A 27,826-nucleotide genomic window follows, 5' to 3' on the forward strand; every position below is an offset into this window, starting at 1 on the left:
ATGCGACTATTAGCGAGAATGAAAGACAAAGCACTTTCACGAGAGCTGCAGTTAGATGCAAACATCACACTAGAGACTATTAAGACAAAAATGCGAGCAAAAGAGACAATTCTAAAAAACTAAAGAATTGAAATCGACGGTGAGAAGTCTGTCGCTGCAGTGAATAATTGTAAGCAGACCGAGTATCAAGGGTATTATACCAAGACTAACCCGTCTGGCCAAAATTCCCTGGTCAGGGGATGAGGTGAAGAAGAAGCTAAAGAGACAAGACGCGTTGCCAACTGCAAGTATTGTGGCAGAGATCATGTATATGGACAGTGCCCAGCGCATGGTAAACGCTGTAATAACTGTAAATCTTTCAATCATTTTGCTAGTGTGTAAGAGCTCTAAAACTAGTGGTAGTAAACCCAGTACTAAACCTAGAATGCATGCTTGTAATGTAGTAGAGTCTGAGACTGAAGATAATGATGACAAATTTTATGTTTTTTCTGTAAACGAGAGTGAGTGGCGTAAGACTTTGTATGTGAGTGACTCATTGGTTTCTGTAAAAATCGATACAGGCGCCGAAGTGAATGTAATTCCCAAGTCGGTCCTGAAGTCCATTGGTCAAAGGGAAGCCGCAAAGTCCAAATCGTCATTGGTAGGATTCACAGGTCATAAGATACCAGTCATTGGTAAGACCGTTTTGAAAGTTTCGCGTGCAGATATTCCCGACTGTACAGTTACTGCTACTTTCTATATAGTAGATGATGAGTATTTAGCATCTGATATAATTCTATTGGGGTTACATACTACTCGTGAGCTGCAGATAGTTGATTCTGAGCCTGATCAGGTTTTTGAAGTTTCAGAGTCTGTAGATTCGATTCTAGAGGAGTTTGAATCAGTGTTTCAGGGCCTAGGCAAGTTCAGAGAACCAGTGAAACTGTATCTAAAGTCCACAGCAATTCCCAAGGCAGTTCCACCAAGATCTGTACCTCATAGCAAGAAAGCCAGTCTGAAAGCTGAGTTGGACAGTCTGGTGAGTCAAGGTGTTATTGTGCCTGATAGTGAGTCTTCGGAATGGTTATGCCCGCTAGTCCTGGTTGGAAAACCAGATAGGTCTACTCGCATCTGTCTTGATCCTGCATATTTAAACACACAGTTGATCAGAGCACAGTGCCATATTCCTACTACAACAGAGATTTTTGCTGACGTGCATGGTAGAAAGTTCTTTAGCTGTCTTGATGCCAAACAGGGGTTTCACCAGATTTGTTTGGATGAGGCATCTTCTCGTTTGTTCTGTTTTGTGACACCATTTGGCAAATACAGGTACGTGAGGCTGCCGATGGGTACCTGTAATTCGCCCGAGTTGTTTCACCAGATCATGGTTGATACCCTGAAGGGTATTCCAGGAGTTAGCGTTTATCTTGATGATGTTCTAGTTCATAGTGCTAGTGTGTCTGAGCACAATCAAAGGCTTAGACAGGTTCTCAATAGGCTGCAGAAGGCAGGACTAATGGTGAACAGGAGGAAGAGTGTGTTCTTGCAGGAGAAGGTTGATTTCTTAGGTCACACGCTCACAGGTACAGGTGTGCAGCCGCAGAGGTCTAAAGTGGAGGCAGTTATGAACATGGTTGTGCCGACAGACAAAGAGGCTGTGCACAGGTATTTAGGTTTCATTACTTACCTGGCCAAGTTCATTCCCAATCTTTCTGAACTGACTCACCCACTTAGGGAGGTGTGTAAGAAGGACAAAGAGTTCATATGGGAGTCGGCTCAGGCGGAGGCTTTTGAGAAGATTCGGGGTATTGTTGCTAAGTCGCTTGAGCTAGCTTTGTATGACTCTGCATTGCCCATAACGGTTCAGAGCGATGCCAGCTCACATGCTCTGGGTGCAGTACTGATGCAGAATGGTAGGCCTATAAAATTTGTCGTGAAGTCACTGTCTGTAAGTCAGCAGAATTACTCTCAAGTGAAAAAGGAGTTCCTGGCTATAGTTTTCGCTTGTCAGCGTTTTCAATTCTACATTGTGGGTCGTGCAGAGGTCATAGTTGAGACGGATCATAAACCTCTTTTGGGTATTGTGAAAAAGGAAGGGGGGTCCTCACTCCTCGTCTAGCAAAAATGCATTTGCAGATGATGGCGTATCCTGGTGTTGTTCTCGAGTACAAGCCTGGCAAGGAGTTGGTGTTAACGGACACCCTCTCTAGATTGTGTCCGCCAGAGCACGAGCAGAGTGATTCAGTTGTAGATACAGATCTGATGTCTTTTGCTGTTTGTGAGGTTTTTGGCTCTGAGGATACCACTGAGAAGTACAAACATTACACAGCTGCGGATGAAGAGTTGTCTGTGGTTACAAAACTTACTCAGAGTGGCTGGCCTAAGGAGAGAAAACGATGTGCTACACGTGCCCTACCGTACTGGGGCATTAGGCATCTGTTGTCGGTAGCTGAGGGTCTTCTTTTCTATGGTTCTCGTCTAGTGGTGTCGAACGCTTGTCGGTCAGAATTGATAGAAAGTTTGCATGCAGGACATCAAGGGGTGACTAAGACTCTACAAAGAGCCCGGTCATCAGTGTACTGGCCGAGCTTGCGAAAAAGACTCGAGGAGAAGTGTATGTCTTGTGAGGCTTGTGCTAGTGTAGAGCGGGCTAACACTAAAGAGCCCTTGGTTTCCATGCCAATTCCCAAGTTTCCTTTTGAGGTAATAGGTATCGATCCTTTTGAAATTTCCGCTAAGAGCTACCTAGCAGTTGTAGATTACTTGACGAAATGGCCTGTAGTTAAGTTGCTGGAGTTTGTGAGGTCTGAGTCGTTAATTCAGGCCTTGGGAGAAGTGTTTGCTGATTTTGGAGTGCCTTGCCATATCATATCTGATAATGGTCCACAGCTGACCAGTCCTAAATTCCAGGAGTTTCTCAAGTCCAAAGGCATTAAGCACACTACTAGTTCTCCGCTACATCCGTCCGGCAATGGACAGGTGGAACGGTGCATAGGCACAGTTAAGGCTATGATGAAGAAAGTGATGAAGTCCGAGGGTCAGTGCTGGGAAGGTTTGTTAGCGATCAGAAATACACCAGTGGATGAGGGTTTGCCTTCTCCCGCGCAGTTACTCCAAAGTAAGCTCTATGTGGTTCAGGGATATGATTTACAGGTTGTTAGGCAGAAGTTGGAGCAGAGGCAGTCTAAGCAAAAGCACTACCATGATAACCACAGTCGTAGTGACAAGACAGGTTTTTTGGTTGAAGATTGGGTGCATTTCCGCACGGCTCGTGGTTTGTGGATACCAGGTCAGGTCACTGCTGTTTTGGGTGATAGGTCGTACATGGTTGAGTCGGGAGGTCTTGAGTACAGGCGTAATCGAATTGATATAAGGAGAACATTAGTTGCTCCTGCAGAGGCTGATCCAGCTCCTGCTGAGGCTCAACCACCTGCAGCTGAGGTCCAACATGCTTCTATTGAGGCTCAAGCTGTGCCTGAACCCGAAGCAGTTCTCGATGCTACTGATCAGGAACTCGCTGAGTTACCTGCCTCCCCTCCCACATTGAGACCACATATACACACATCTAGAGCAGGTCGCCAGACTAGTCGGCCTAAATGGCTCAAGGACTTTGTTCTATATTAGTTCTTTGTTTGTCCTGTAGTACCCACTCACTACTCGTAGTTGTGTTCAGTTTACTTAGTTTTAACCCAAAAAAAGGGATGTTATATACTTGTGCTACATATCGGAGTTGTCTCCTTTTCTATACATAATGATATTCTGCAGATACCCTTTACCCTTATGTAAGCAGAGTTGATCTGCATATTTTTACTTTTGCTGACCGCATGCAAGTTGCATGAACGTATCTGCTAAATAAAGACTTAATACCAGCTAAACTGTGACAGCGTGTGTGGCACAGCATCTGGTTTCAGTCAAACATTATGGCCCGTTCTGTTAAAACATGGATCGTTGAAATGTTCATTGCAGACAAGTGCCCAAGGGCCAGGCTTATTCGCTCTTCTGCAGTTGCGATATCATTGTAAATAACAAAAGTTCTCAGTTTCTTTGTTTGGAAATCTAAAAATTAAAATGAAACTGTAGTAGCTAGCTAGCAACAGTAGTAATAACAATAGTATTATTACTCTTATCTCCTTACTGCTAGCTGTATCCAGGTACAACAATAAATAATATTGCAGGCACTGCAAACATTTTTTTCAAATATTTATTTAGAAATAACACAATGATTTGTAGTTCCTAAATATTAATATAATAAAAATTTCAAATTTAAATAATAAAAACCATTGTTCTGAAGGAGGAAAAAGTTCACTCACTAGCTTATAAATTTTTCTATTCACCGACAACATACAGTCACACTCGCACAGTCAGTAGTGACACTAATCGACTCTCACTCACCCAGTGACTAGTGTAGTAGAACTAACTAGTGGTAGTCCTAACTAATAGTAGCACAACTAGTAGTAGTAGTAATAGTAGACTTTGGCAATAGTAATAGAACTAGCATAAAATGTGACTAACTTGTGAAATGTTATGTCCTATCCTTTGAAAGTCCATTCCTGTGGTCTTTGCAGTTGATGGAATAGCACTGTGCACCTACATGTGTACATCCTTCTGTCTCCTGTATGAATTATTAGTAGTAATCTCAGTAGTCTGTTTCTTTAATTTAGAGGTGTATACGTGATCTTCCATAGCTGTTAAATCTGAAACTAGATTTCTTTGTTTACATTGAACACAATAAAATTTAGTCACAATTAACTTAACATGGCGTCGGCCAGATTTCCACACAGACGAATGACCTTGGCCATTCCAGGGGATTTGAGTTCAATGGGCCTAACATACCCTAGCACATATACAATCCTCTAGTATGCCCAACAAAACCACTACTTACGACAGGGTGTAGTAAACCTAAAAAAGTCGCCAATTTTATTTTAGTGAGCAAAAGGTCGTGGGGGAGCAGATCTTTGAAAATTCATTTCCAATAGACTGAAGAAACCGTGTATCTTTTCACGAATCGTCGGATCAACTGTATCAAAGCTGCTAATATACCGTTTCATCTGGCCTGCAAATCAAAGCTTTTGCTGTACAATTTGGAGTTATCATACACCTCACGCAGAGTACAATAACTTTCTAACAATTTAAGTTTTGTATTTTTGGTGTGATGAAATTCGATTATTCAGATCGTAGTTTACGCTTTTAAAACATTTATTTTGAACAAAGCAAATCCAAGATTGCATTATAACACTTACCTTCTCTACGCGGTCTTCGCTTAGCATCGTCTGGACGCCGCCCAATGGCAAAGGTAATCAACCAAGCACACCATTCATAGCGTTATTTGTTATTTGTCTGTTCTTTCTATGTGTATTTTTTATTTATTAGGTAGCCATATTGTATAGGGATATTAACAAAACCGGATAACAAAAACTGCCATAGCACTTTAAAGCAACTGCCATAGCATTTTAAAGCAACTGCCATAGCACTTTAAAGTAACTGCCATAGCGCTTTAAAGCAACTGCCATAGCACTTTAAAGTAACTTCCATAGCGCTTTAAAGCAACTGCCATAGCGCTTTAAAGCAATTGCCATAGCGTGAGTTTAATATATCTAACATCTTGTCAACCCAACAACGAACACAATTTTAGACAAAATCATAGTATGATGAATTGATTATCCTTTTCAAGTGTCAACTATGGGGAAAATATGTCCACTATTAGTATGAAAATTGTTCCAGTTTTTACTATAAAGCTTTACGGCTATCTAGGAGTTCTAAGCCCATCTTTGATGTTAAAAGTAATAGGAAACTTACCTTGGTAGCAGTTGACATGCTCCTCTCAGCTTCAGCTAGAGGAGTGGTTCATCATTGTAAACTAATGATGAATCACGCGTTTAGTCAAGCGTAAGGTACAATATGAGTGCGTTGTGTCATAGTATTTAAGTCTGACAAAGCAACCAATGGAAAAATTGCTATTATAGTCCAATTTAGGTTCATATATCTTTGGTATCTACGCAGTGACTAGTTACAGCAGTATATCTTTACTGTGATTGGTTACAGCAGTACATCTTCAGTGTGATTGGTTACAGCTGTATATTCTTGACACACCGAGATAAAATATTTGATGAACGATCGATATATGAACGACAAGATGGATGTTAGTGACAGAGCTGCTCTCAAATCATGGTGATTCGAATATTTGAAACAAATCATATTGTACTGATTTGACACATATGGTGATTTGATAAGTTTAGGAAGTAACTTGACTTGAAGTTTCGGGCTGATTTGAAAATTTCAATTGAAAAATCAAATCACACCGCTATCTATAGCCTTGTTTTCTGTAATTGATCAAAATATTTTCACGACATTTACGAAGTTAGCCCAAACTTTGGCAAGTAATGCGCACCATTGATACCAAGACTAAGCACACGAGTTTACCTCTACAGAAAAAAGAAAAGGGTCGAGTGTCGTGTGGTCGTTAATATGTGTAAAAGAAATCAACATGAGCAGATCTGGTAAGTTGTGGCAGTCATGTATGTAATTGTGGTGCTGGCATTGAATACTTTGAAGTCAATTATTTTATTGCTAAAAATTAGTTGTGACTATCTCACTCTAACCTCACAGTCACTAGCCAAAATAAAAAATTACTTGTGCTGAATGAATGAATATTATAATATTCTATTCAATACTATTGCATGCCGCAGGCACATTCGATATTCACAACAATGACAATGTTTATGAACATAAATATGAATTAGTATATTATAATTGGGTAAAATTTAATTAAAAAAATAAATTAAAATTTTATTTATATTGCTAAAATAAATGAAATGAATTTGTTATGGGGCTGATTCGATTTGAATCTGCTTACAAGGGTGGGGGATATGATTTGTATTCCGCCAGATATGATTTGATTTGGGTCATAAAAAAGTGATTTGAAAGTAGCTCTGGTTAGTGAGTTAGTGATGCTATATGGACTTGGTGACTTGTCAGGTTGCGAGGTTAACAAGAAGATTTCTTAAGATTGTTAGCGCATTGTTTACATATTCAACACATTGCTAAAATAGCCATTTTTATTTCATGTTGGAATGTAATTGAGAATGAGCAATAATAAAATGAATATAAAAATAAAAAAAGTAACAAAATCATGGAACGGACGCACACAAAAATTGATTATAAAAATTATTTTATAAAACCTTTTTGCTCTCTCATCAATAAAAATGCAATAAGAATGATCAGGAATGATAATACTGATCAGTAATAATGATAAACAATAAGTTTGAATAGCAAGGATGGAGCAGGATGCATTTAGAATATGACTTAGCACACAACGGGCTATTTTAACTGAAGCATTGAGGACACTGGTATGATTGCCATATTAATAAGATAGTAACAGACGCAAATACTTTGGACTACAACTGAGCACTACAGTTATGATAAGTCACTGCAGGTGTCAGTATTTATGAATAGGTAAGGGTGATTCTCTGGGCACCATTTACAGCCTTTTCACATGCTGGGCATTTTGCAGGACGATTTACTTTGCTGCAGTCCTGACAGAGGCAAAGACATCCACAAGGAAGGACAATTACTCCATACTGTAACAAACAAACATCCATTAGTCCAGAATAGGCTATAACTACATTATATTACATGTATAAAATATTACATGTACAGTTATCAACAATCAAATCAATAAATCAAACTGGTCAATAATGAAATCAATGTTAAAGGTAAACTATTGACTCATTGAAGCCCAAATAATAAAGATATGGCTAATAATAGAATAGTAAGAATAGCTCACCATGTTCTTTCTGCACTTTTTACATCTGAGAGCATCAACCAGATCCTTAGCTTCCTGCTCAGATGGATCATTAGGGTTCGAGATCAGCTCATTCACGTTTTTCTTCCTATAAGAACATAAGGTTGTGTCATACAGGGGAGACAATGTTAGTATTGAATGTCATCTAATGACAACCAATAAGAACAGTCAAATATGAGATACCCACCTTCCTGGTTGAGTGGTTGAATCAGTGACACCAGCTGTGACTGATTGGTCATTCTTTCTCCTTGCAACTTCCCTCTTATATTCCTCTGTAAACAGTAAATGTTATTTAGTGGGTTGATTGGTAACAGTTAACATACAATGACCTCTAATAAAATACCATGACCTTTAATCACATTCAATGATCTCTGAAGATATCCAAAGACTTCTAATTAACCCTTACCTAGAGGTATGGAGTTGCCCTCATTCAGCTCCTGTACTATCTCCACCAGCTTACTTGGTTCCTCAAATTCCACATCTACAACCACAATAGAGTGAGTTCCTCACCTCATTGATTGGTACATAACGAGTAAATATAAACTATTTCAACTGCACCTTATTATAACCATGTAGATGCCGTGTCAAAGTCAATTACTAACTAGAATCTTTATGACTAAACATAGACTTTGAGTTACACAGAGACACCAGCATACATCAGTTCTGTAGGCAATATCAATGTCTATGCAACTTACTATCATTAGCTTCATAAGCCTTCGCTATGATCTCAGCTGGATACTCAAGTAATAGACAGTATTTGTATCCATCAAGTTCTTCTATAGACACTGGCTCTTCACTTGTTTCCATGTCTTCCTCTGTAGCAGTACAAACATGATTAACTAATATCCAGAGGTCTGTAATCACTGGTAGAATTTACACTAGAAATTCCACTGTCATACAGCCCACGACCAAAGAGATGGCCAGAGAAATTGGCAAAAAAATAAAGGGTACTGATGGTTGAGAAATGCAATATTAGCAATCAAATGGCTCTGCAGTGCAATAGGATAACTGCAATGGCAGCTGTAATGTACTGGGTGTGGGTGTTATTATATACAACAATAAGCAATAATGAATGGAAAAGATGTTTATATTTTCCCCCTGCAATAGGAGAAATGCAATATTGGCCAATATTAGAAGTAAAATGCACTGATATTCTTAAAATAATCAATTTTATTAATATAGTAATAATAGAAAACCAATACACAATTTTGTTTACAATTCAAAACGTCATAGGTAGCAATATCGAGAAGTTGTGGTATTTATATAGGTTTTTAGAAAATTTATTTAAAAAGTGTTTGGTCATGACAAACAACAACAATGAAAGGAAAATATTACACGTTTATGTCTCTCCCTTGCAATAGGAGAAATGCAATGTTGGCCAATATTATAAGTAGAATGCACTGATATTATTAAAATAATCAATATTGTTAATATAGTAATACAGCAATAATAGAAAACCTATGAGCGTTCACGCGTCTCGAAGATTTCTGCAAACTGCAGCAAAATAAAAGCTGTTACAAAAGTGTTATAAAGCTGTAGGCTTAATTTACTGTAATGTATGTAATTCAACAACAATAAAGAAATATGTTTATTATAACTCTGAAATGCAAAATTAGAAGTAAAATGGCAAGCTATACTCAGTTTGAAAGTTTGTTGCGTTGAATGTAGAATGGTTTTGATAAGCGATCTTTAACAGAAAGCAGTAGGAGCAATCACGCGTATAAAACTGTAGCAAAATAAAAAATGTTTTCGTCATGAAGGGGCGTTGTAGTTCGGACCTAGCTTGTACATTAGTTGTAAAGAATTTCGGCTAACGTTTCAAATAATGAAACCTTCGGTGATTGGACAAAAAACACAGGCTGATAAACTGTGTACCACAATTTCGTACCTGTAAATCGGTCTACGCCTCAAACGGTCTACGTTTATTACAGAAACCTTCGAATAAATTCGATTACAAGTAAAAATTGCCATAGACCGATGAAATGAGCAAGGTTTTCTCGTGAAATGCGCACTGCTAAATAGTTCTACAATCGGTCGCACGGCTTTATTGGCGTTTCAATTTTCGGTCTTAACTTTTATTAAACCGAGCTTTTCAAGCTTTTTGTGGCAATTTTCGTTCAAATTAATCTGTCTATTTGTGTATAATCCGATCAGATGGGTAAGTTTTAAGATATTATCGTATGTTTACAAAGACTTGGTAACATATTTAAATAGGTTTAAATGTGTTTTGTATCGTTATTATACTTTACCGACTTTAAATTTCGATGCTTAAATTTTTTGAGGAAATTTCTTGACGAGGGTTCGTCTCATTGTTGATGAATAATTTTCGTAAGTTGTGAGCACATGCATTTATCATAAAAACTCCCACACTTCCGCTCCGCTCGTGTGGTTGTGGGATTAAACTTTTGACACTGTAAATACGATACATGACCTATTTTATTAACTGAGACCATTTACCGTAAAACCTCTATTTGAGTGCCACCTTTATTTGAATGCTACCTTTATTTAAATGCCACCTCTAATAGAACACCACCACAGGGAGAGGGTTGAAAAATACGGTGCCAACCTTTTATTGAAAGCCACCTAGACTGCTACTTTACCAGACTGCCACTTTCACATTCATTATGTTTGTTCTTTTCAAACCCATAATAGAAAGTGATCAGTAGAACATTGTCTACAAAATAGTACTAACAATGACTCGATTACATCAATAGCAATCAATTCTTTTGTTGTTGCTGTAGTGGTTGCCAAAAGTTAATGTCAAATTACCTCTAATAACACGCAATGACATGGTTAGTGGTTACATCACATTTAGTGGTTGCCATCGTTTTAGTGACGGTATGCCTGAGAAAATCAATCATCACAATCATCAGAACTACAATCCCACTCGAAGTCATTAACTTAGGTCTAAATCTGATCCACGGTTTTCAGATTTGTCCATAATGTGGACAAATGTGATGATGTCCATTTAAAGCCTAATCTGAAGATTATGAACCATCGATAAATCAACGATAAATCAATGATGGTGTAAACCACCATCATAAACCATGAAGGTGGTTTACAGTTTAGATGAACGATGATAATACATTTCAGGAATGTAATAGCAGCCATTGTTACGGTGTATTAATGCTCGTTTTCTAACTCCAATGCTTTACGGATTTCTCCTTGAAACTTTAAAAGTTATACCTTTGACATAAGTAATAACTGTATCCGTCTAATATGTCTTAGTCAAAGCAGTTCCTTGCTTAACTCGGTCTAACACTTTGACATCTCTGAAAAACCTTTTAGCAAAAATGCTACAGCCGACAGCATTAATGTCGCTCTGTCAGAAGGAGAGTGCAAAATACAAAATCCCTTGGGTCGTAAAAGGATTGAATTTATCTTCCCAAACTTCTGACGAGCTAGTCGAAACCTAAAGCACCTCTATTTAAACGTCTCCTCTAATAGTAAGAGAATGGTTGACAAATACAGTGACATGGCACCCAAATAGAAGTTTACCTGTAATATTACTTGTAATACCTGTTGTATTAATATATAAAAACTTCTGTTTTTATATATTAATACAACTGATATATTAATCAGAATGATATAACTATTTGTTACCAGATCTATGAATATTGATCAAGATCATATCTATAAATGTTGAAGAAGGACGAGAAGCTGAAATAAACTGATACACAACTCACCAAGAAAGGAAACATCTCCCTTGTTGTAAAGCAGAGTTTCTGCAGTAGCGATATTATCGGGAGTCATCTGTGACCGGGCAGCTCTGATGAAATCATAACTTTTCGTTTGCTGAACAAAGGTGCAGCCTGGGTACCACCTTGAAAGCAAAGAAACGTACTACAATGTACTGTAATAAAGATTATTTTGTAACAAGAGTTAGTTAAAATTGTAATGACTATTCTCAAGCGAGTAATGGAAGGTTTAAACACATACTTTGCATGTTCAATCCAAGGATCATCTCCCCTGCTCCACATCTCAAGAGCTCCATCACACCAAAAACACTTCACTTTGTCTCCGATGCCTTCATACAGAAAGCCAGCTTCACAAAGCTTGTCTGCAGCTATTGGATTACCGCTAGGGTATCGTCGGTATGTATCCATCCTCTTACTGTAGACACTTATAGGCGGATCCTTGGGTCTGATCGTGTTGATATTCAGGTCACCAAGAGTGGCTGGTACAATAAAGCAGTATTACAGCTACAGCTGGTGTCACATGATGTTTAATGGTGTGTTTCACAAGTCGTAGATTGTTCCCAGAGTAATTGGATATATCAATTAAAAAGTTATGTATATGAGGAAATGTCTGCATCAACCTATAAAGTTGCTCCATCAACCACCTGATCCTACACATATCCTGATAGACGATAAGACGCTCACACCCTAAACAGTTTCCAAATACTTGGTAGTACTGTAACCAGTCATGCCAAAAATGTTAAAGAACTTAATCAAAGAATTGGAACTGGTTTTCTTTGGAAAACTTCAAAACTGTTTGTGGACAAACAAGCATGTAACCATCCGAGTTAAGTATTTTCTGAGATAAGGTACTCAAAGCTGTAATCATAACAGACCTATAACATGAAACTGAGACCTTGTCAATGTACACTAAACACAAGTGAAGACACTGCACCCAGTCATGATGAGACAACTACACAGCATAATGAATATCATCGGGAAATATAAGATCAAGAACATCTAAATCATAAAACGTGCTGGCCTCCTATCGATGGCAGATGTTCTGATAGAAAAGGCCTAAGATAGCTGGGACACGTGCACGGGATGAGTCAAGACCGATTACCAAGACAATTATTATATTTGCGACTCCATAAAGGAAAGAGGAATTAGGTCAGACCCATGCTGAGATACACTGATGTAGGTAAGTGTAACAAGAAGTTGAGGGAACTAAACCCAAATAGACAGCAAGAGGAGGCAGAAAATATAGCTGTGTGAAAGTCAGTGATGAAGCCTAAACCATTGCCGAAACAACTGACTGCAAGAGAAAGAGAATACCCTACAGGAGGAAAATATTCGATGGTTATAAAAATTCGCAATTTCGCGAACAGTCAATTCCGCGAACTATTAAATTCCGTGAATAATTAGTTCTATTTTTAATCACAAGGGAGAATAACTACTGCATCAAATTAAAAACTAGCCGCTATGCATAAATACTAAACGTAGTTGAGTTCCAAAACATTTTTAAAATCATTGCCTGGGCTTTGAGCTAACACCATTGCCAATGCATCACATTTCTTTACAAAACTATTCAAGTTTGTCACAAGATATGCAGAATGGCGTCATCGCAAAAATAACCGCTAGGCAGAAGTACTAAACGTAACCGAGTTCCAAAACTTCTTTAAAATCATCGTATGAATAGAGTAGTTCTATGGTTTGCCAGTGCACTGGCAGTAAGCTTAGTTTAGCAGATACAAGAATTAAGCATTCATTAACCCCTCGTTAGCTGAAAATGTTTGAAACAAGATACAGTCTTGACAGTGTTTTGAGTATGAAACTATAATATGCCTTCTTTGTAAGAGACTATCTAGTACCAGATGTGAAACAGCAATTTTAAGTGATGTCGATGTTTGAAAGAAAAACATGTTGCACTATGCCAACAACCTCTGCTCACCATGCCAGTAAACATCAGTTTTATAATGAAGCATTACACATAATGAGAGGTCCAAAGGCTAACTAATGTTACAAAGAAATAACTCATTTGCAACAACAACCATCACTTTTATGTTATGCCAAGGCAATGGACTATAACATAACTGTTGGTCAACAAACACTCACCTTGATCACTCCTGACAGAGCTACTCAGTTGACTTGTCATGAGGTCTTTAGGAAGTCCACAGTTACTTATAGGGATATTCTGACATGGCTTGTCTACAACATGATAATCAACATGCAATATTACAACTATAGAATAACAGATAGCAAAATGTACTTGTGATGAAAACGTCTATCATGACCTGTATAATAATGCATCTTTGTGTTCTTTTTAAGATTGTATGTAGGATTTAACAAACTAGTAAGAAGATGTTCTATTAATAAATACCAAAACAACCACTCCGCGAATCTATAAATTAGGGTCATCTTAATAAACTATTCCAAGTTGTTAATAGGAGAAATACAATATTCGTCACGCGCAACTCACTTTGAACCATCTTGCAGTAGTTGAAGAAGTTTCTATGCTGATACTTGGGCACATCTCCTCTCTCCCAGTTCCTGACGATTCCACCACAAAAGGCGCACTGCACTCTGTCCGCTACACCGGTGTAGTAAAACCCCTCCTTAGCACAGTCATTAGCCTTGACTATTGTTTCTATTGGCCAGTGAGCAGCAAAGGTTCGCTGCCTTTCCCTCTCTGAGACCATGAGAGACTCTTTCTCTTCCTGACTTAGTTTTAGGAAAGCGTACAAAAATTCCTTGTCTGACATGCGATCTACATTGAAAGAGAACAAGAAGGGCTTGCGAGTTCATGTTCATTACAAACTGCTAATACTTATAGAACAAAACAAAAACCACGATAGAATAATCTATAAATAGAATAAATTTATAACCTATACATATAAATGTTGCCCGGCTGTGGCGTGGCGCCCATACTTATTGCAGCCACTAATCAAAGTGCGCGTGGCTGTATATCCGTGCATCTGAACGCACCCTGCTCAATTGCTTAGAGGTGCTTCCTTTTTCCTAACATTTCAACGATGCAAGTTGTTAGCAACTCAAGCGGCATTCTGTGAGCGGCATCTGCTTTTAAAAAAGCTGTTTTTAAAACGTACGCTTCTCTTAGCGGGCTTACGCGCTAAACATCTTGCGTACCACAATCATTGAAAAAACTACGAATAAAACTTTGCCTATTTTCTTTATTTACAGTTTTCATGTTATTTCTTCCGATTAAAACTAATATTTTTTATAACTATATTTGATCAATTTCATTTAAAACATTGTCGTTTGTATGCATGTTATTGCATGTTATATGGATATAGTACATTACCAGGCAGAAGTTCTTTTCATCAACAGACGAGTGTTGAGTTCATTATGCAAACGCTCAGCATGCATGATTCACATTCTCTCTCCGCTCGGCCAGACAAAGAACATTGTTTACCTCTGCGTGTGTCAGTGATTTATTTAATTACGATACTTAATTTTACATCTGTACCAGCATTGCTGCATTCCAAATTTTGATGGCTAGCTTCTACAGCAGCCTTTTTATACACACAATCACAATCATTGTTGTAGAACAGACTATCTAGCCATTACTTGCTAATTATTTTCCATTTAAACAACTTGAGATGTCGAATATTCAGCTAGTTATTATACAAATGACAATTATGTACATAGAGACTGGGAACTGGTGAGCTTGATGGGGCAACATACACAAGTCTAGCATAACACAATTTCAAGGTTCACATAATCCTTTAAAGAATAATCCATTTGCTGGCAGATGGTGAGTTTACGTTCCGACTGGCAAAAATCCTTTATAAACCTTTTAAAGGTCTGAATTACCATAATTTATGATGAATGATAAATTGGTGGTGGAATGTATATAACCGGATTTACCACAACAAAGCTTCTTGCAATATCATAAGCTATTTTAAAATCAGTGTACAGACGACTAGATTGTTAGTGCAAATAAAATAAACAAGTTGGAATTCTAGAAAGAGAAGGGCGACAACATTTAAATTACCTCTGGTAAACATCAACCTGTTAGAACAGAACCAAAGAAATATACGCGCTGTGTTTCACAGACATTCACTCTATGGAAACACTTGAACTGTTTCTTGACTCTATGAAAATAATTATGACCCAAACAAAATAATTGACACGTGAAATCAAGTTTAGTTTTTAGTAGTCTTTTGATAACTGATGAAAAGGTTTATCCTAACAGACTTAATTGGTTAGATTATTGTAAAACGAAGATTACGATCTTAATTTATAGGTGTCGAAAGATGGCGAAACTCATGAAAGCACATGACACTTCAAGTAGAGAAAGGGAGAATGACATATGAAATGCTCTCTTGTTTTTGCTGTAATTTTCAAACAAAATCCTTCCAATTTTCACAAAAATGATCCAAGCTAATTTATTCTTAGAATCTACTAACCAAACTGCTCCTTCCTATCTTTTGGAATACCAGGTGGTGGGCCAAACCTTCCTGGTATCCAGTCATATCCAGGTACATACTCGACAGCTTGCTTACGACGGTCTCCATCCAATGCATCAAAGTTTCTTTCAGGCATCTGGATGATTTGGGTTGGCTAAAGTAGCAATAAATGCATATTTATTGAAAGCATTTTCAAGTAATTTAGAAGTTTTGTTCATGAATGTTTACATCAAAGATGTGATTGCGTCAAAGAAGTCGATCAAATGAAATTAAAACCAATATAAGGCTAGAACATCAGCTACAAATTGATGTCATTTTTTATCTACAGTTGCAGACTTTGCAGACTAGCCCTGTCCAGAGATATATAAGCGTTTAAAGATCAATTTTTGAAACGCTCAGATTCAAGCGGGTGCTTTATTCCTGATGTGTGAACATATATACATGTAGAGTCCGTGAGCGATAAATATACGATTCCTTCTTTAGCCAATCATCAGCACGAAATGTTTATATAAGTGATAATAAATGTTATCGGTTGTAAAACGCGCTGTCTGTGATCTTGGAGATTCTCGCCATCAGGGAATTTACTGATTCAACGCGTTTTATTCACAAACTATAAAATTTAAAAATGGCTTCAAGTTCGAGCGAATATGACTCCGAGTTTTCTGAACATCAGCTGGTAAAAGATTGGACCAGGCAGCCTATCATAAAAGTCATAGTCGTATTTCAGCTTTAGAATAGTAGTAATATAATATTAACACTTTATTGGAACATAAAAGCAGAAAAATGTCCTCTGTACGGGATTCGTTAAGAGCAGCACTCCGAGGCAGTTCAATTAGAGGTTTTACGGTACATTGTATATCACTCACCACGGCAATAATTGTTGTCTTAAAATGTGTTCAATTTTTAAAACGTCTTAAAAATTGTTGTAATTAAACGTATTTGTTGTCTTAGCCAAAGCACTGTCGTGTCACGCAGAGAAACTATTAATCGTTTGACCTAAACACATAATACATGTATATTCAATAAGTATCCATTCAAAAAGCGTGAGTGATATAGTGATATACAATGTACCATGAAACCTCGTAAAACTTCTAACGGAACTGCCTCAGAGTGCTGCTCCTAACGGATCCCCCTCCGTACTAGCTGACGCATTTTCTGACATTGTTGGAAGCATAAACAGGAAAGTGAAGTGCAATATATGCCAGAAAGAATTTGCCTACCACCACATCACATCATCATTAAACCATAACTGTCACGAACAACTTTTATTGTGATTACTAGGTAAAACAGACACGCTGATTCCGATTTTGTACTCAAAATAAAGATTAGTCTACTAACCTTCAAAGTCATTTAGGCTTTTTTAAAGCGTTTCAATATCCGTTTCGAAAACAACACAATCGGCATTACAAGCTCCGCCCATAAATATGTGACGAAACCTAGCTTTTTCAGAAACGGAAGTTAGGAAAGTTTAGTCCGATTTAGAATAATAGAGATGGGTGTCTTAAACCCATTATTATCTAAATCCAGCCTGTAAAATAATTTCAGTTTTTTATGAAAGGGATATAAACTATTTAAAATTGCTCGCAGCTTGTTACATGACGTTTAAATGGGCTGGACGCCGAGAAAAATGAGCTCAAAAAGCGCGGTTTTATCACGAGCTAGCGTTGTTATCGCGCTTTTTAAATATGCGATGCTAAATAGCTTATCTACCTTTCAGAAAAGACTGATATTATTTTTAAAGCTGGATTTAGATATTAATAAATTTTAAAACACCCATCTCTATTATTCTAAATCGGTCTAAACATCTCTACGTAACTTCTGTTCTTAAAAAGCTAGGTTACGTCAAGTATTTATGGGCGGAGCTTGTTATGCCGATCGTGTTGTTTTCGAGACCGATATTAAAACGCTATAAAAAATCCTTTATTACTCTGAAAGTTAGTAGCCTAATCTTTATTTTGATTACAAAATCGGAATCAGCATGTCTGATTTACCTAGTAAATACGATAAAAGTTGTTCGTGGCAGTTATGGTTTAAGATATCATTTAATTGATTCTCATCATATCGCTCAGAATTCATCACCAGCTGTCGCAAACAATAAATGCTACTACTGACTACCCCGGCACTACTGTCCCCTGTGAGCGGCTATTCTTTAAAGCTGGCAATATTGTATGTAGGAAGAAGGCATCTCTTCATTCGGATAATGTGAATAAACTGCGCTACCTTAACTTTTGGCTGGCTTTATTATAGACTTTCATGGACTATTTTCATACTCATAATAATTTAATACATTGTAACTTACGTGCATTGTACATAACATGTACTCCTGTTAACAATAATTGTCTCAAATATAATTAATTTATATGTAACTGTATTATTTGTTTTTGGATATGCAGTTTTTTGCTAGATTAATTCGAAGATTAACTGGTTCAGACCAGTTATTAATCACGATTAATTTCTATAATCGTTGTGCAGCTCTAATATACACACACACAATCATACCTCGACATACGGGATCAATGCACTCTGGGACTAAGCTTGCATGTAGATTTGCTCGCAGATAGATAAGACAGTTAAGTAAAAATTAATCAGTTGTTATATTATGAAAAAACAACATCAATAGGATATTATGAAGGAAAAAGTGTTTAATTGTTATAAACCCAGTACCTACACTAACGAAGTAACAATACCTATTTAGTTGTCATGATTTGCAATAAATGTAACATCACCATGTACACTATCGAATTGAGTTTTTACCTTCGAGACAATGGATAATGGAATTCATTGATAACGGAGTTCCGAGAGACTTGAGAGCAACGCGTTTGGAACACTACACATTGTTGATTCTACGTAATCGAAACTATGAACTAAACTTACTAAACACACACTTGAATCTAAGTTTTAATTTTTTACTAAACTTAATTCAATTATGTCATTTTTTAATATGTTTCCAGTTATGCGCTTTTGTCGAGTTAAAAAGGTTTAGCCAACCTGTCAAAAACTTTTTTCAAACTGATTCAAGGAAAAAAATCGAGTGATGCTGTTCTCGAAAGCGGCCTCTCGCATAATTGGCCATACAGTAGTCGCCATCATGTATCGACTTGTACACTCATATCTCAAATATGATTCGGTTCTCAAGGAAGTCTTGCTAAAAAGTCACCTCGTATCTCGAGTTTCTCATATGTTATCCTCATATGTAGAGGTATGACTGTATATACTATATATGCATATATTATATATATACTATATATGTATATACTATATATGTATACTGTATATATACTATATATCTATAGAGTATATCTATATAGTATATATATAATTATATATAGTATATATAAACTATATATATAGTATGTACATGTATACTATATATATAGTTTATATATATAGAATATATATAATTAACATTAATATATTATAATAATTATATATAATTATTAATATATTATATATATAATTTACTACATATATAGCATAGATATAATTATTTATATACTTTATATATAATTTACTATATATAGTATATATACCATATATATAGTTTATACATAGTATATATATAATTACAAATATATATATATACTATATATATAATTTACTACATATAGTAAATTATTTTTATTTATATTACTTAGCAAATTAAGTAAAAATAAGTTCAAAATTTGACATGAAATTTCAAGCTGGTCTTGATTAATAATCACTTTGTCAATTTAATTTTAAATTGTGTTATTTATTGATTTTGTTTTTGTGCAGTGCCTGAAGCATTTATTGTTGCTTTTCAGGCTGTTGAACGCCCAATTAGTACAATGTACCCTAGGACACATATATTTCGCTAGTATTTAGTTTCGTAAGTAGCATACAGAGTAAGATTTCGCTGCTACTTAAATTCGCAGCTCTGATGAGTGCGAAAATATGGTGATGTGAAAATAAATGCCGTGGAACAAACATAAGTAAATTCTCCAGGTCCAGTTTACTGGTAAGGAAAGAATTTTCAATTTGGGACTAGTTTGTATTTGTGAACCGCAGGAATAAATGTGTAGGCAAGATCGATAATGCAATTTGATCGCTTGCTGCCATTTGTTTGTCGGACTATCAATGACGTCTAGGACCCTGCTGCCGTGACTGATGTGGTACTAATATTAGATCGCAAGTAGTTATAGCATGCGGTTGGACCACGACATAATAGCGCAACATGGTCGGATTTGGTGAGGGTTGTTATTGTTTTTGTTGGTAATAAAATTCAACACTACAATAATTATTCAATTTTATGACTTCCCTACCAGACTTTCATCCTCATCAGTCACAAACTCAGTGACTAAACTAATATCATTTCTACCTCATTTGTCTTGGCCTTTCCAAAAAAACTTGTTATCTTAATTTGCTTTGCCATGCCGCTCAGCCTGTGTATTAGCTATAATGAGTTTAGCAGAAATTGCCCAATGAGCCCAACTATAGCAAATTTCGTCATGCTTTTAAGAAATGGAGGTTCAGTTTACGATCTAATAGATTGTTCAAAGATTGTTGTAAGCTACTGCAAATTCGCAGCTTGGAGAGGTTATAAATTTTCACTGCTGTTTATTGATTGACACCGTGAAATCTAAAATAGCGTAATACATTGTGATTACATAATTGTGCTATATTCGTGTTATGTTACACTGCATTGTATAATACTAGGAGTTGTGTATCTCCGGGTTTTGTGTTAAAGGACGTCAAATAAATATAGACAGTTGCAGTCGTTACAATGGTAATGGCTACTTCTTTATTATCAGTGTTCACGTGCAGAATAAATAATCTCCTACCATCTAACTAGTAACAACTACACATGGTGGCAGCGGTGTTTGTATCATGTCTGACGAAGAGGGGGAAGCCGGTGATGCCGATGAACAAACGGTGGAGCCATTAAGAGTGCATTATTCTGCACCCAAGCTGTACCCACCTGACAAATTTGACTTTGCCGAACCTGCCGGTTGGGCGAGATGGTATAGTAGATGGAGGAGGTATAGAGAAGCGAGCGGTTTGGATACTAGACCTCAGCGTGAACAGATTAACACTCTTATTTATACGTTAGGGGAGCAAGCAGAGGATGTAGTGCTTAGCCGTGGAATAGAAGAAACTGACTACGATTCTGTGATCGATGCATTCAATGAATACTTCGGAGTTAGGAGAAATCTCATTGTTGAGAGAGCTAAATTCAACAAACTGACACAAGGTAGTGATTCTATAGATGTGTTTATTCACAATCTATATCGCCAAGCCGAGTTTTGTGGCTATAGAGATCTACGGGAAGAGCTAATACGTGACAGATTAGTAGTGGGCGTTACTGAAGACAAGTTGAGTGAAAAACTACAAGCCGATGCAGATCTGACGCTAGATGACGCAGTGATGATAGCTAGACGCTTTGAATCAGCTAAACAAGCACAGTCAGTAGTCAGGGGATCAGCTGTAGATGTACATGCCAACAGATTCAGTTCACGACAGCCACAACATAGCCGAAAGAATGACACATCTAGCTCAAACCGAAACTCTTACTTAAAAGGACACAAATCATCGAATACTGGTAATATTAGACACAGGCCGACAACCCAAGGACACGCCAATAGCTTTGACAACACTTCTGCAAATAATAGGGTTGCCTCATCTATCCCTAAAGACCGATGTAAACGCTTTGGAAAAGCCCCACATTCCAGAGACTCCTGCCCAGCATTGAGATCTACTTGTACTGCATGTGGCAAGAGAGGCCATTGGAAGCAAATGTGCTTCTCTGGAAAATCTGTGACTGAAGTCGAGCTGTTTACTGGAGAAATCAAGAACAGCGATAGAAATGGTAGTAAACCATGGATGGCCTAACTAGCCATTGACATACAGGGACATACCAATACAGCAACATTTAAACTAGATTCTGGTGCTGCAGCAACTGTGTGTGGACCAAATGCTATATCCGCTCCATTGCAGCCCAATACTAAGAGACTAAGAGGTCCTGGTAACTTAGAAATACCTTGTATTGGTCAAACTGATGCAATTCTTACACATGGTAACAAATCTATATCAGAAACAATTTACGTTGTGCGTAATCAAGATGTAAACCTATTGAGCAAATTTGCATGTCAAGGTCTTGGTTTGCTTGCCTGTAATGTTGATAATGTTGAAGATTTTGCAAATGGTGTTAATAATTTTGTTGATAAAAGACTTTTTCAGGGTCTAGGAGCTGTAAAGACTGAATGTGAGATCAGACTGACTGACGATGCCAAACCGTACAGTATATTCGTGCCACGAGCCGTACCCTTTCCATTACTTGACAAAACTAAGTTAGAGTTAGAGCGTATGAAATCTTTAGGCGTTATTGTAGAAGCGAAACAGCCTACAGAATGGTGTGCACCAATGGTCGTTGTACCTAAACAGGACAGTGTTCGTATCTGTACAGACTTTACACAGCTAAATAAGTACGTACGACGTGAAGTTTTTCCCATGGCAACCGTCGAGGACAGTCTGTCAAAACTTAATGGTGGTCACATATTTTCAAAACTAGATGCCAACTGCGGATTTTGGCAAATACCATTGTCTGCCAAATCCCAACATCTCACCACTTTCTTGACACCATTTGGACATTTCTACTACCGTAAATTGCCATTTGGATTAAAATCAGCTCCAGAGATATTCTGCAGAGAAATGACAAAAATATTAGAAGGCATTGTGGGTGTCGTAGTACATATGAATGATGTATTAGTGATGGGTAAGGACGAGAGAGAGCATAACTCCCATTTATCGCAAGTGCTACGCCGCATGCACGACGCTGGTCTGACGTTAAATCATGCCAAGTGTGCTCTAAAGAAAACATCAGTAGAGTATTTAGGGTATCGCATTGACGCTAGTGGTATTCACGCAGGTGAAAGAATATCTGCATAGCTTGACTTTCCGACACCAACGTGTCTACGTGATGTTAGGAGCTTTTTAGGCATAGTCAACCAATATGGCAAGTTTAGTTCTGCTGTAGCGCATATCAGCCAACCGCTCCGAGAGCTCTTGTGCAAAAAGAGTTGTTGGATATGGAGTGATTCCCAGCAAAAAGCGTTTGATCGTCTCAAAGAGGAGTTTAAATCTACACCGATTCTTGTCCCGTATGACCCAAATAAAGAGACATATTTGTTAACGGATGCGTCCGACTACAGGTTAGGAGCTGTCTTGAGTCAGAAACAGTCAGATGGCACCCGTCGACTAGTAGCTGCCGCAAGCCGATCTCTGTCCGAAACTGAGCGTAAATATGCCGTAATAGAGAAGGAGGCATTGGGAGTTACTTGGGCCGCAGAATGGTTTGCTCGATATATCATTGGTATACTTGACCTTACTATAGAGACCGACCACAAACCTTTAGTGTCACTGCTTGGAGATCAGGAAATCAGTAAACTGCCAGCTCGAATACAACGATTCAGGCTAAGACTAATACGTTTCAAATACCAGATAAAACATATTCTCGGTAAGGAGAATGTTTCTGCTGATGCAGTATCGAGATACCCGTGCGCCATTCCCACAGAGAATGATACTCTATTTGTAGAAGAAGTAGACACGTATTCTCGTCAAGCTATGCTCATGCCAAGCACAGATATGCATGTCAAAAAGCTTAGGCTGTCTCAAGAAGCGGACGAAGTGATGTGCCAGGTCAAGAAGTATGTAAACTCTGGGTGGCCACACTATTTGTCCAGTATCGATTCCATAATCAAACCATACTTTGAAAGCAGAGGGTATATTACGCTGTGCAATGATTTGTTGATTTATCAAAACCGCATAATTATTCCACAAACAGAACGTCTGGAAACTTTAGCCAACCTGCATGAAGGGCATTTAGGATTAAATAAATGTACCGAGAGAGCACGTTGATGCGTTTGGTGGCCAAACATGGCACGAGAGATAGAGGAAATGATTAAAAACTGCAGGGTATGTAAAGAGACCGCTCCTGTCACTAAAGAACCTTTACTACCTACAGCCACTCCTAGCCGACCATGGCAGATAGTAGGCACCGACTTATTTTATCACAATAGAAAGCCTTATCTACTCGTGACTGACTACTACTCTCGATACCCAGAGGTAGCCCTACTACCCAATGAAAGCAGCAAAAGTGTAATCAACCAGATGAAAAGCATTTTTGCCAGGCACGGAGTACCCGAAATGGTTCTGTCTGATAATGGACCACAATATTCTTCACAAGATTTTAGAGACTTTGCAAAAACATACAAGTTTCAAAGTGTGACTTCATCGCCTATGTATCCCAGAGCCAACGGTGCTGCAGAACGAATGGTTAAGACTATAAAGTCCATACTTCAGAAATCTGGAGATTTGTACCTAGGACTTCTAGCTTATCGTACATTGCCGATACATGGAGGAAGATCGCCCGCTGAGTTGCTAATGAACCGTAGTCTTCGTACACAGGTTGCTCAAATTCACTATCACACAACCAGCCAGGTAGATCACAAAGCGTTCCAGTCTGTCAATGAGGAATACAAGGTGAAAATGAAAGAGCGACATGACCGATCACAAAAGGTTGAAGAGCTGCCTACCCTACGAAAAGGTAGCCCCATATTTGTACGTGATTTACAACGATATGGACAAGTGAAAGAAGTGTTACCTAACCGCACGTACATAGTATCTGCAGGTAGCGAGATTCGCCGAAACCGAACAGCACTTAGTGACTCTCCGCCCAATACTGACAATTCAATACCTGACAATCCGGATTCACGCAGTTTTCTGTCAAGTTGTGCCCAAAGTATGGATAGCACGCCTACGACTTCGAGACTTCGTCGTACAATCAGACTGCCACGTCGACTGATTGAAGAATGCTAGGCATCGCCAGTCAGTCAGATTATAGCTTCAAATATGTTATTCATTTTGTAGCTAGTTGCTTACAGTACTCAGTGCATTTCCCTTGCTAGTCATGTTAGTCATATCACTTTGTTACTCATGTTTGGTTTTACTCATTTCAAAGGCATTATCTGTTTTACTCATTGCTTCAAACATACTTAGGAAAGGAGATGTGCTATATTCGTGTTATGTTACACTGCATTGTATAGTACTAGGAGTTGTGTACCTCCGGGTTTTGTGTTAAAGGACGTCAAATAAATATAGACAGTTGCGCTCGTTACAACGGTAATGGCTACTTCTTTATTATCAGTGTTCACGTGCAGAATAAATAATCTCCTACCATCTAACTAGTAACAACTACACAATAATGCTTTAGATTGAATGGGGTAAAAATATGTAATAATGAGTAATAAAAGGTACACAACTGTTGATATAATATATTGCTATAAAATCCATACCTTTAATTCTCTCTTCTCTTACAGGTTTAAATTGCAGCAACATTTAGAAAAGTAGGTAAAATTGTAAATGTAGAATTTGTACCGACTGATTTCTAGTGATATTTCAAACCTACTAACCGGTATTGACAGAGCGCGCCAAGGTGAACGCGCCAATAAAATTGACGGTGCGGACCGGACTCATTGGCTGACAGATCACGGCACCCACTCCAGTCGGCCAATCGCGTCCAGGCAGCACAAGGGCTGCCAGCACGTGACCGCCAAACAGCCGGGCAACGAATAATGCCCCAAGCCCAACACTGACAGCCGGCCTCCAATGACACCAATTAGTGGTTGATCTCAGCCCATAACCAATACGAACTTGCATGATTTATTGTATATTGCTAATCTACTAGTAACTAGAAAATAAGTGGAACATGGGTGTTGCTGATTCAAAATTATATTAAATTTATTACACCAACCACACACGAAAATTACCTGCATTTCTAATATGACGATTTTATTGAGGATATCAATGAACAAAGATATTTAATTTCACGAACAAAGCTATTTAATTTCACGTTTTCGCTCATTTGTTATGACTGTTTGGTTTCGCTCATAAAATTTTTGCGAGAGGATGGCTCCACGACAACGCGAAAGTTAGATGCCGCGAATACATAAGTGTCCTAAGGTAATAGTTTAATAAGAAGATTTGCTCCAACAAATATTGAAAGACAATGACCTATTAGGTCATGTTTGACCTTGCAGTAGTGTTTCTAGCTATTTGAAAATTCTTCTCAAATAAGGCTGTATAATTGTCCCAGTACATAACATAGTATCGCAAGATGCAGGCCTACCATCTAGTAAAACCTTTATTGTTAGATTTAAGCTAACTGCCCAGAGACAAGACCAGTAGGTGAATTAGGGCAATGTCTCATATACGACAGTGGACAAGACTAGCTACTGTCAATCTTCTTGGCCCATGATTGCATGACCTTCTTCTTTGGTGTTATTGTTATAACAACATTTGCCATTCCAACTTTTAAACTTCATATCATGAGAAAAATGTTTTGCGCAGTTTAAATAAATTAAAAAAATAAAAACAACTGTAAAGGTTTTCAAACTTTGTCAAACAACTGTAACTTTCAAACTTCACATTATGAGGAAAATGTTTTGTGCAGGTCAAATAAAAAAATAAATAAAACAACTACATCTAAGGGTTTAGATGTAAATGTGAAATAACTAGCAAGTAATAGCTAAATTAAGTCTGTTTTGCTATGATTACAATAAAATATGATTACGTAATGATACAATTAATATGAACTGAAAAAACACAAGAAAAACCCTGAATATGTTACATTAATGATAACAATTCTTGCATAGAAGTGTGTGTGTATAAAAAAGGTTGCTGTTCCATCAGAAGCTATCCACCAAAACTTTGAATACGACGAGACTGGTACCTCTCAATGCTGGTACAAATGTGAAAATCAGATATCATAATGTATTTGTCTGACCGAACGGAGAGAGAATGTCGAGACTCTTCCTATGGAGATAATACAATTGTTCGTGTGAAAAGAATTGGCCTTGCCGTGATATAGAGTTTAAACCTTATGAAAAACTGAAAGTAGAAGTTCCAAGATAAGTTACCACAATGGATAACATTGAACTCGCCATAGCGAGCAACGTATATCTTTTACTAATGTATATAATCAGTACACGAATCGCCAAATTTGAAGTTCGAGATAAATTATTGTTGATATCATGGGGCGAAACAAATTAGCCCTAAGAAAAAAAGACGAAGAAGCATAGTGTGGCATATACTTAGGTCCAAAATACTTCTTGAAGCACATAAATTACATAATTTTTTTATTATATATTTCAATACATCAGAGTCTTGGCTTTCGAATGAGCCTATATTCAATACACAAAGAATAATAGAACTATGAAAAACAGGGTGTCAAAAGTATGACCTGCCAAAAAAACCACTTGGTTCAGGTTCTCAGTGTGATGTCACAATTATTATTTAGCCTTAATCCGGAAAGGAAATCCGGCTATAGATCTTAAAATCTTGAATTAAATATTCCGTACCGAAGAGGATTTGATCTCGGAGCAAGCCGTTCATAAGTCTTACGTCTAGCCCACTGGACTATGGAAGTCGAATTTCTAACTTGCCAATATAAGGCATTATATCATAGCAATACCTAACTGCTTTATGTATGACGCGGGTCATAACGTCACGAGAAGCTGTTCGCTCACATTATTAAACTGCCCAATAGTAAAACTCTCACTACTTCTCGTTGTTTATAAGACAAAAATCTTTTCTCATGATATGTAGTTTGAAAATTAGAATGGCAAATGTTGTAATATGTTAAATACAAATCAATTTTCTGTTCAAATACTCTTCTATTACACGGGCAACGCCGGGTGGCACAGCTAGTATAATATATATTAGCTTATATATGTCTATATACATATTTCTCAAGGTTGGTGTGTGTATCTGTCATTGTTGTATTTGTCCATCTATAGCTATAAAAATCTTGGAATAAAGAATCCATACCACGGAAGACCTCGGACACTCCCATTCACCAGTCTGACACCTTACCGATTTAGCCACACGAGATTGATAGATTCACTAGGCTATATATTGATAGTTCG

General features: G+C 37.6%; 1 protein-coding gene and 1 pseudogene across 1 annotated transcript in view; one reads left to right on the top strand and one right to left on the bottom strand.

Moving 5' to 3' along the window:
- LOC137404761 (two pore channel protein 2-like) overlaps positions 1–27,826 on the top strand; it is a 272,314-nt pseudogene that overhangs the window by 43,339 nt on the left and 201,149 nt on the right.
- LOC137404036 (baculoviral IAP repeat-containing protein 7-B-like) overlaps positions 7,949–27,826 on the bottom strand; it is a 98,318-nt gene continuing 78,440 nt past the window's right edge. Inside the window, exons 2-9 of the mRNA XM_068090189.1 lie at positions 15,888–16,041; positions 13,937–14,224; positions 13,573–13,665; positions 11,720–11,957; positions 11,467–11,603; positions 8,476–8,595; positions 8,187–8,261; positions 7,949–8,052 (exon numbers count right to left, since the gene is read on the bottom strand). Coding sequence (XP_067946290.1) covers positions 7,949–8,052; positions 8,187–8,261; positions 8,476–8,595; positions 11,467–11,603; positions 11,720–11,957; positions 13,573–13,665; positions 13,937–14,224; positions 15,888–16,023 — 1,191 coding nt within the window. The 5' untranslated portion in view covers positions 16,024–16,041. The remainder of the gene's footprint in view (positions 8,053–8,186; positions 8,262–8,475; positions 8,596–11,466; positions 11,604–11,719; positions 11,958–13,572; positions 13,666–13,936; positions 14,225–15,887; positions 16,042–27,826) is intronic.

This window comes from Watersipora subatra, chromosome 9 (assembly GCF_963576615.1).
Source record: "Watersipora subatra chromosome 9, tzWatSuba1.1, whole genome shotgun sequence".
Taxonomy (NCBI): Eukaryota; Metazoa; Bryozoa; class Gymnolaemata; order Cheilostomatida; family Watersiporidae; genus Watersipora; species Watersipora subatra.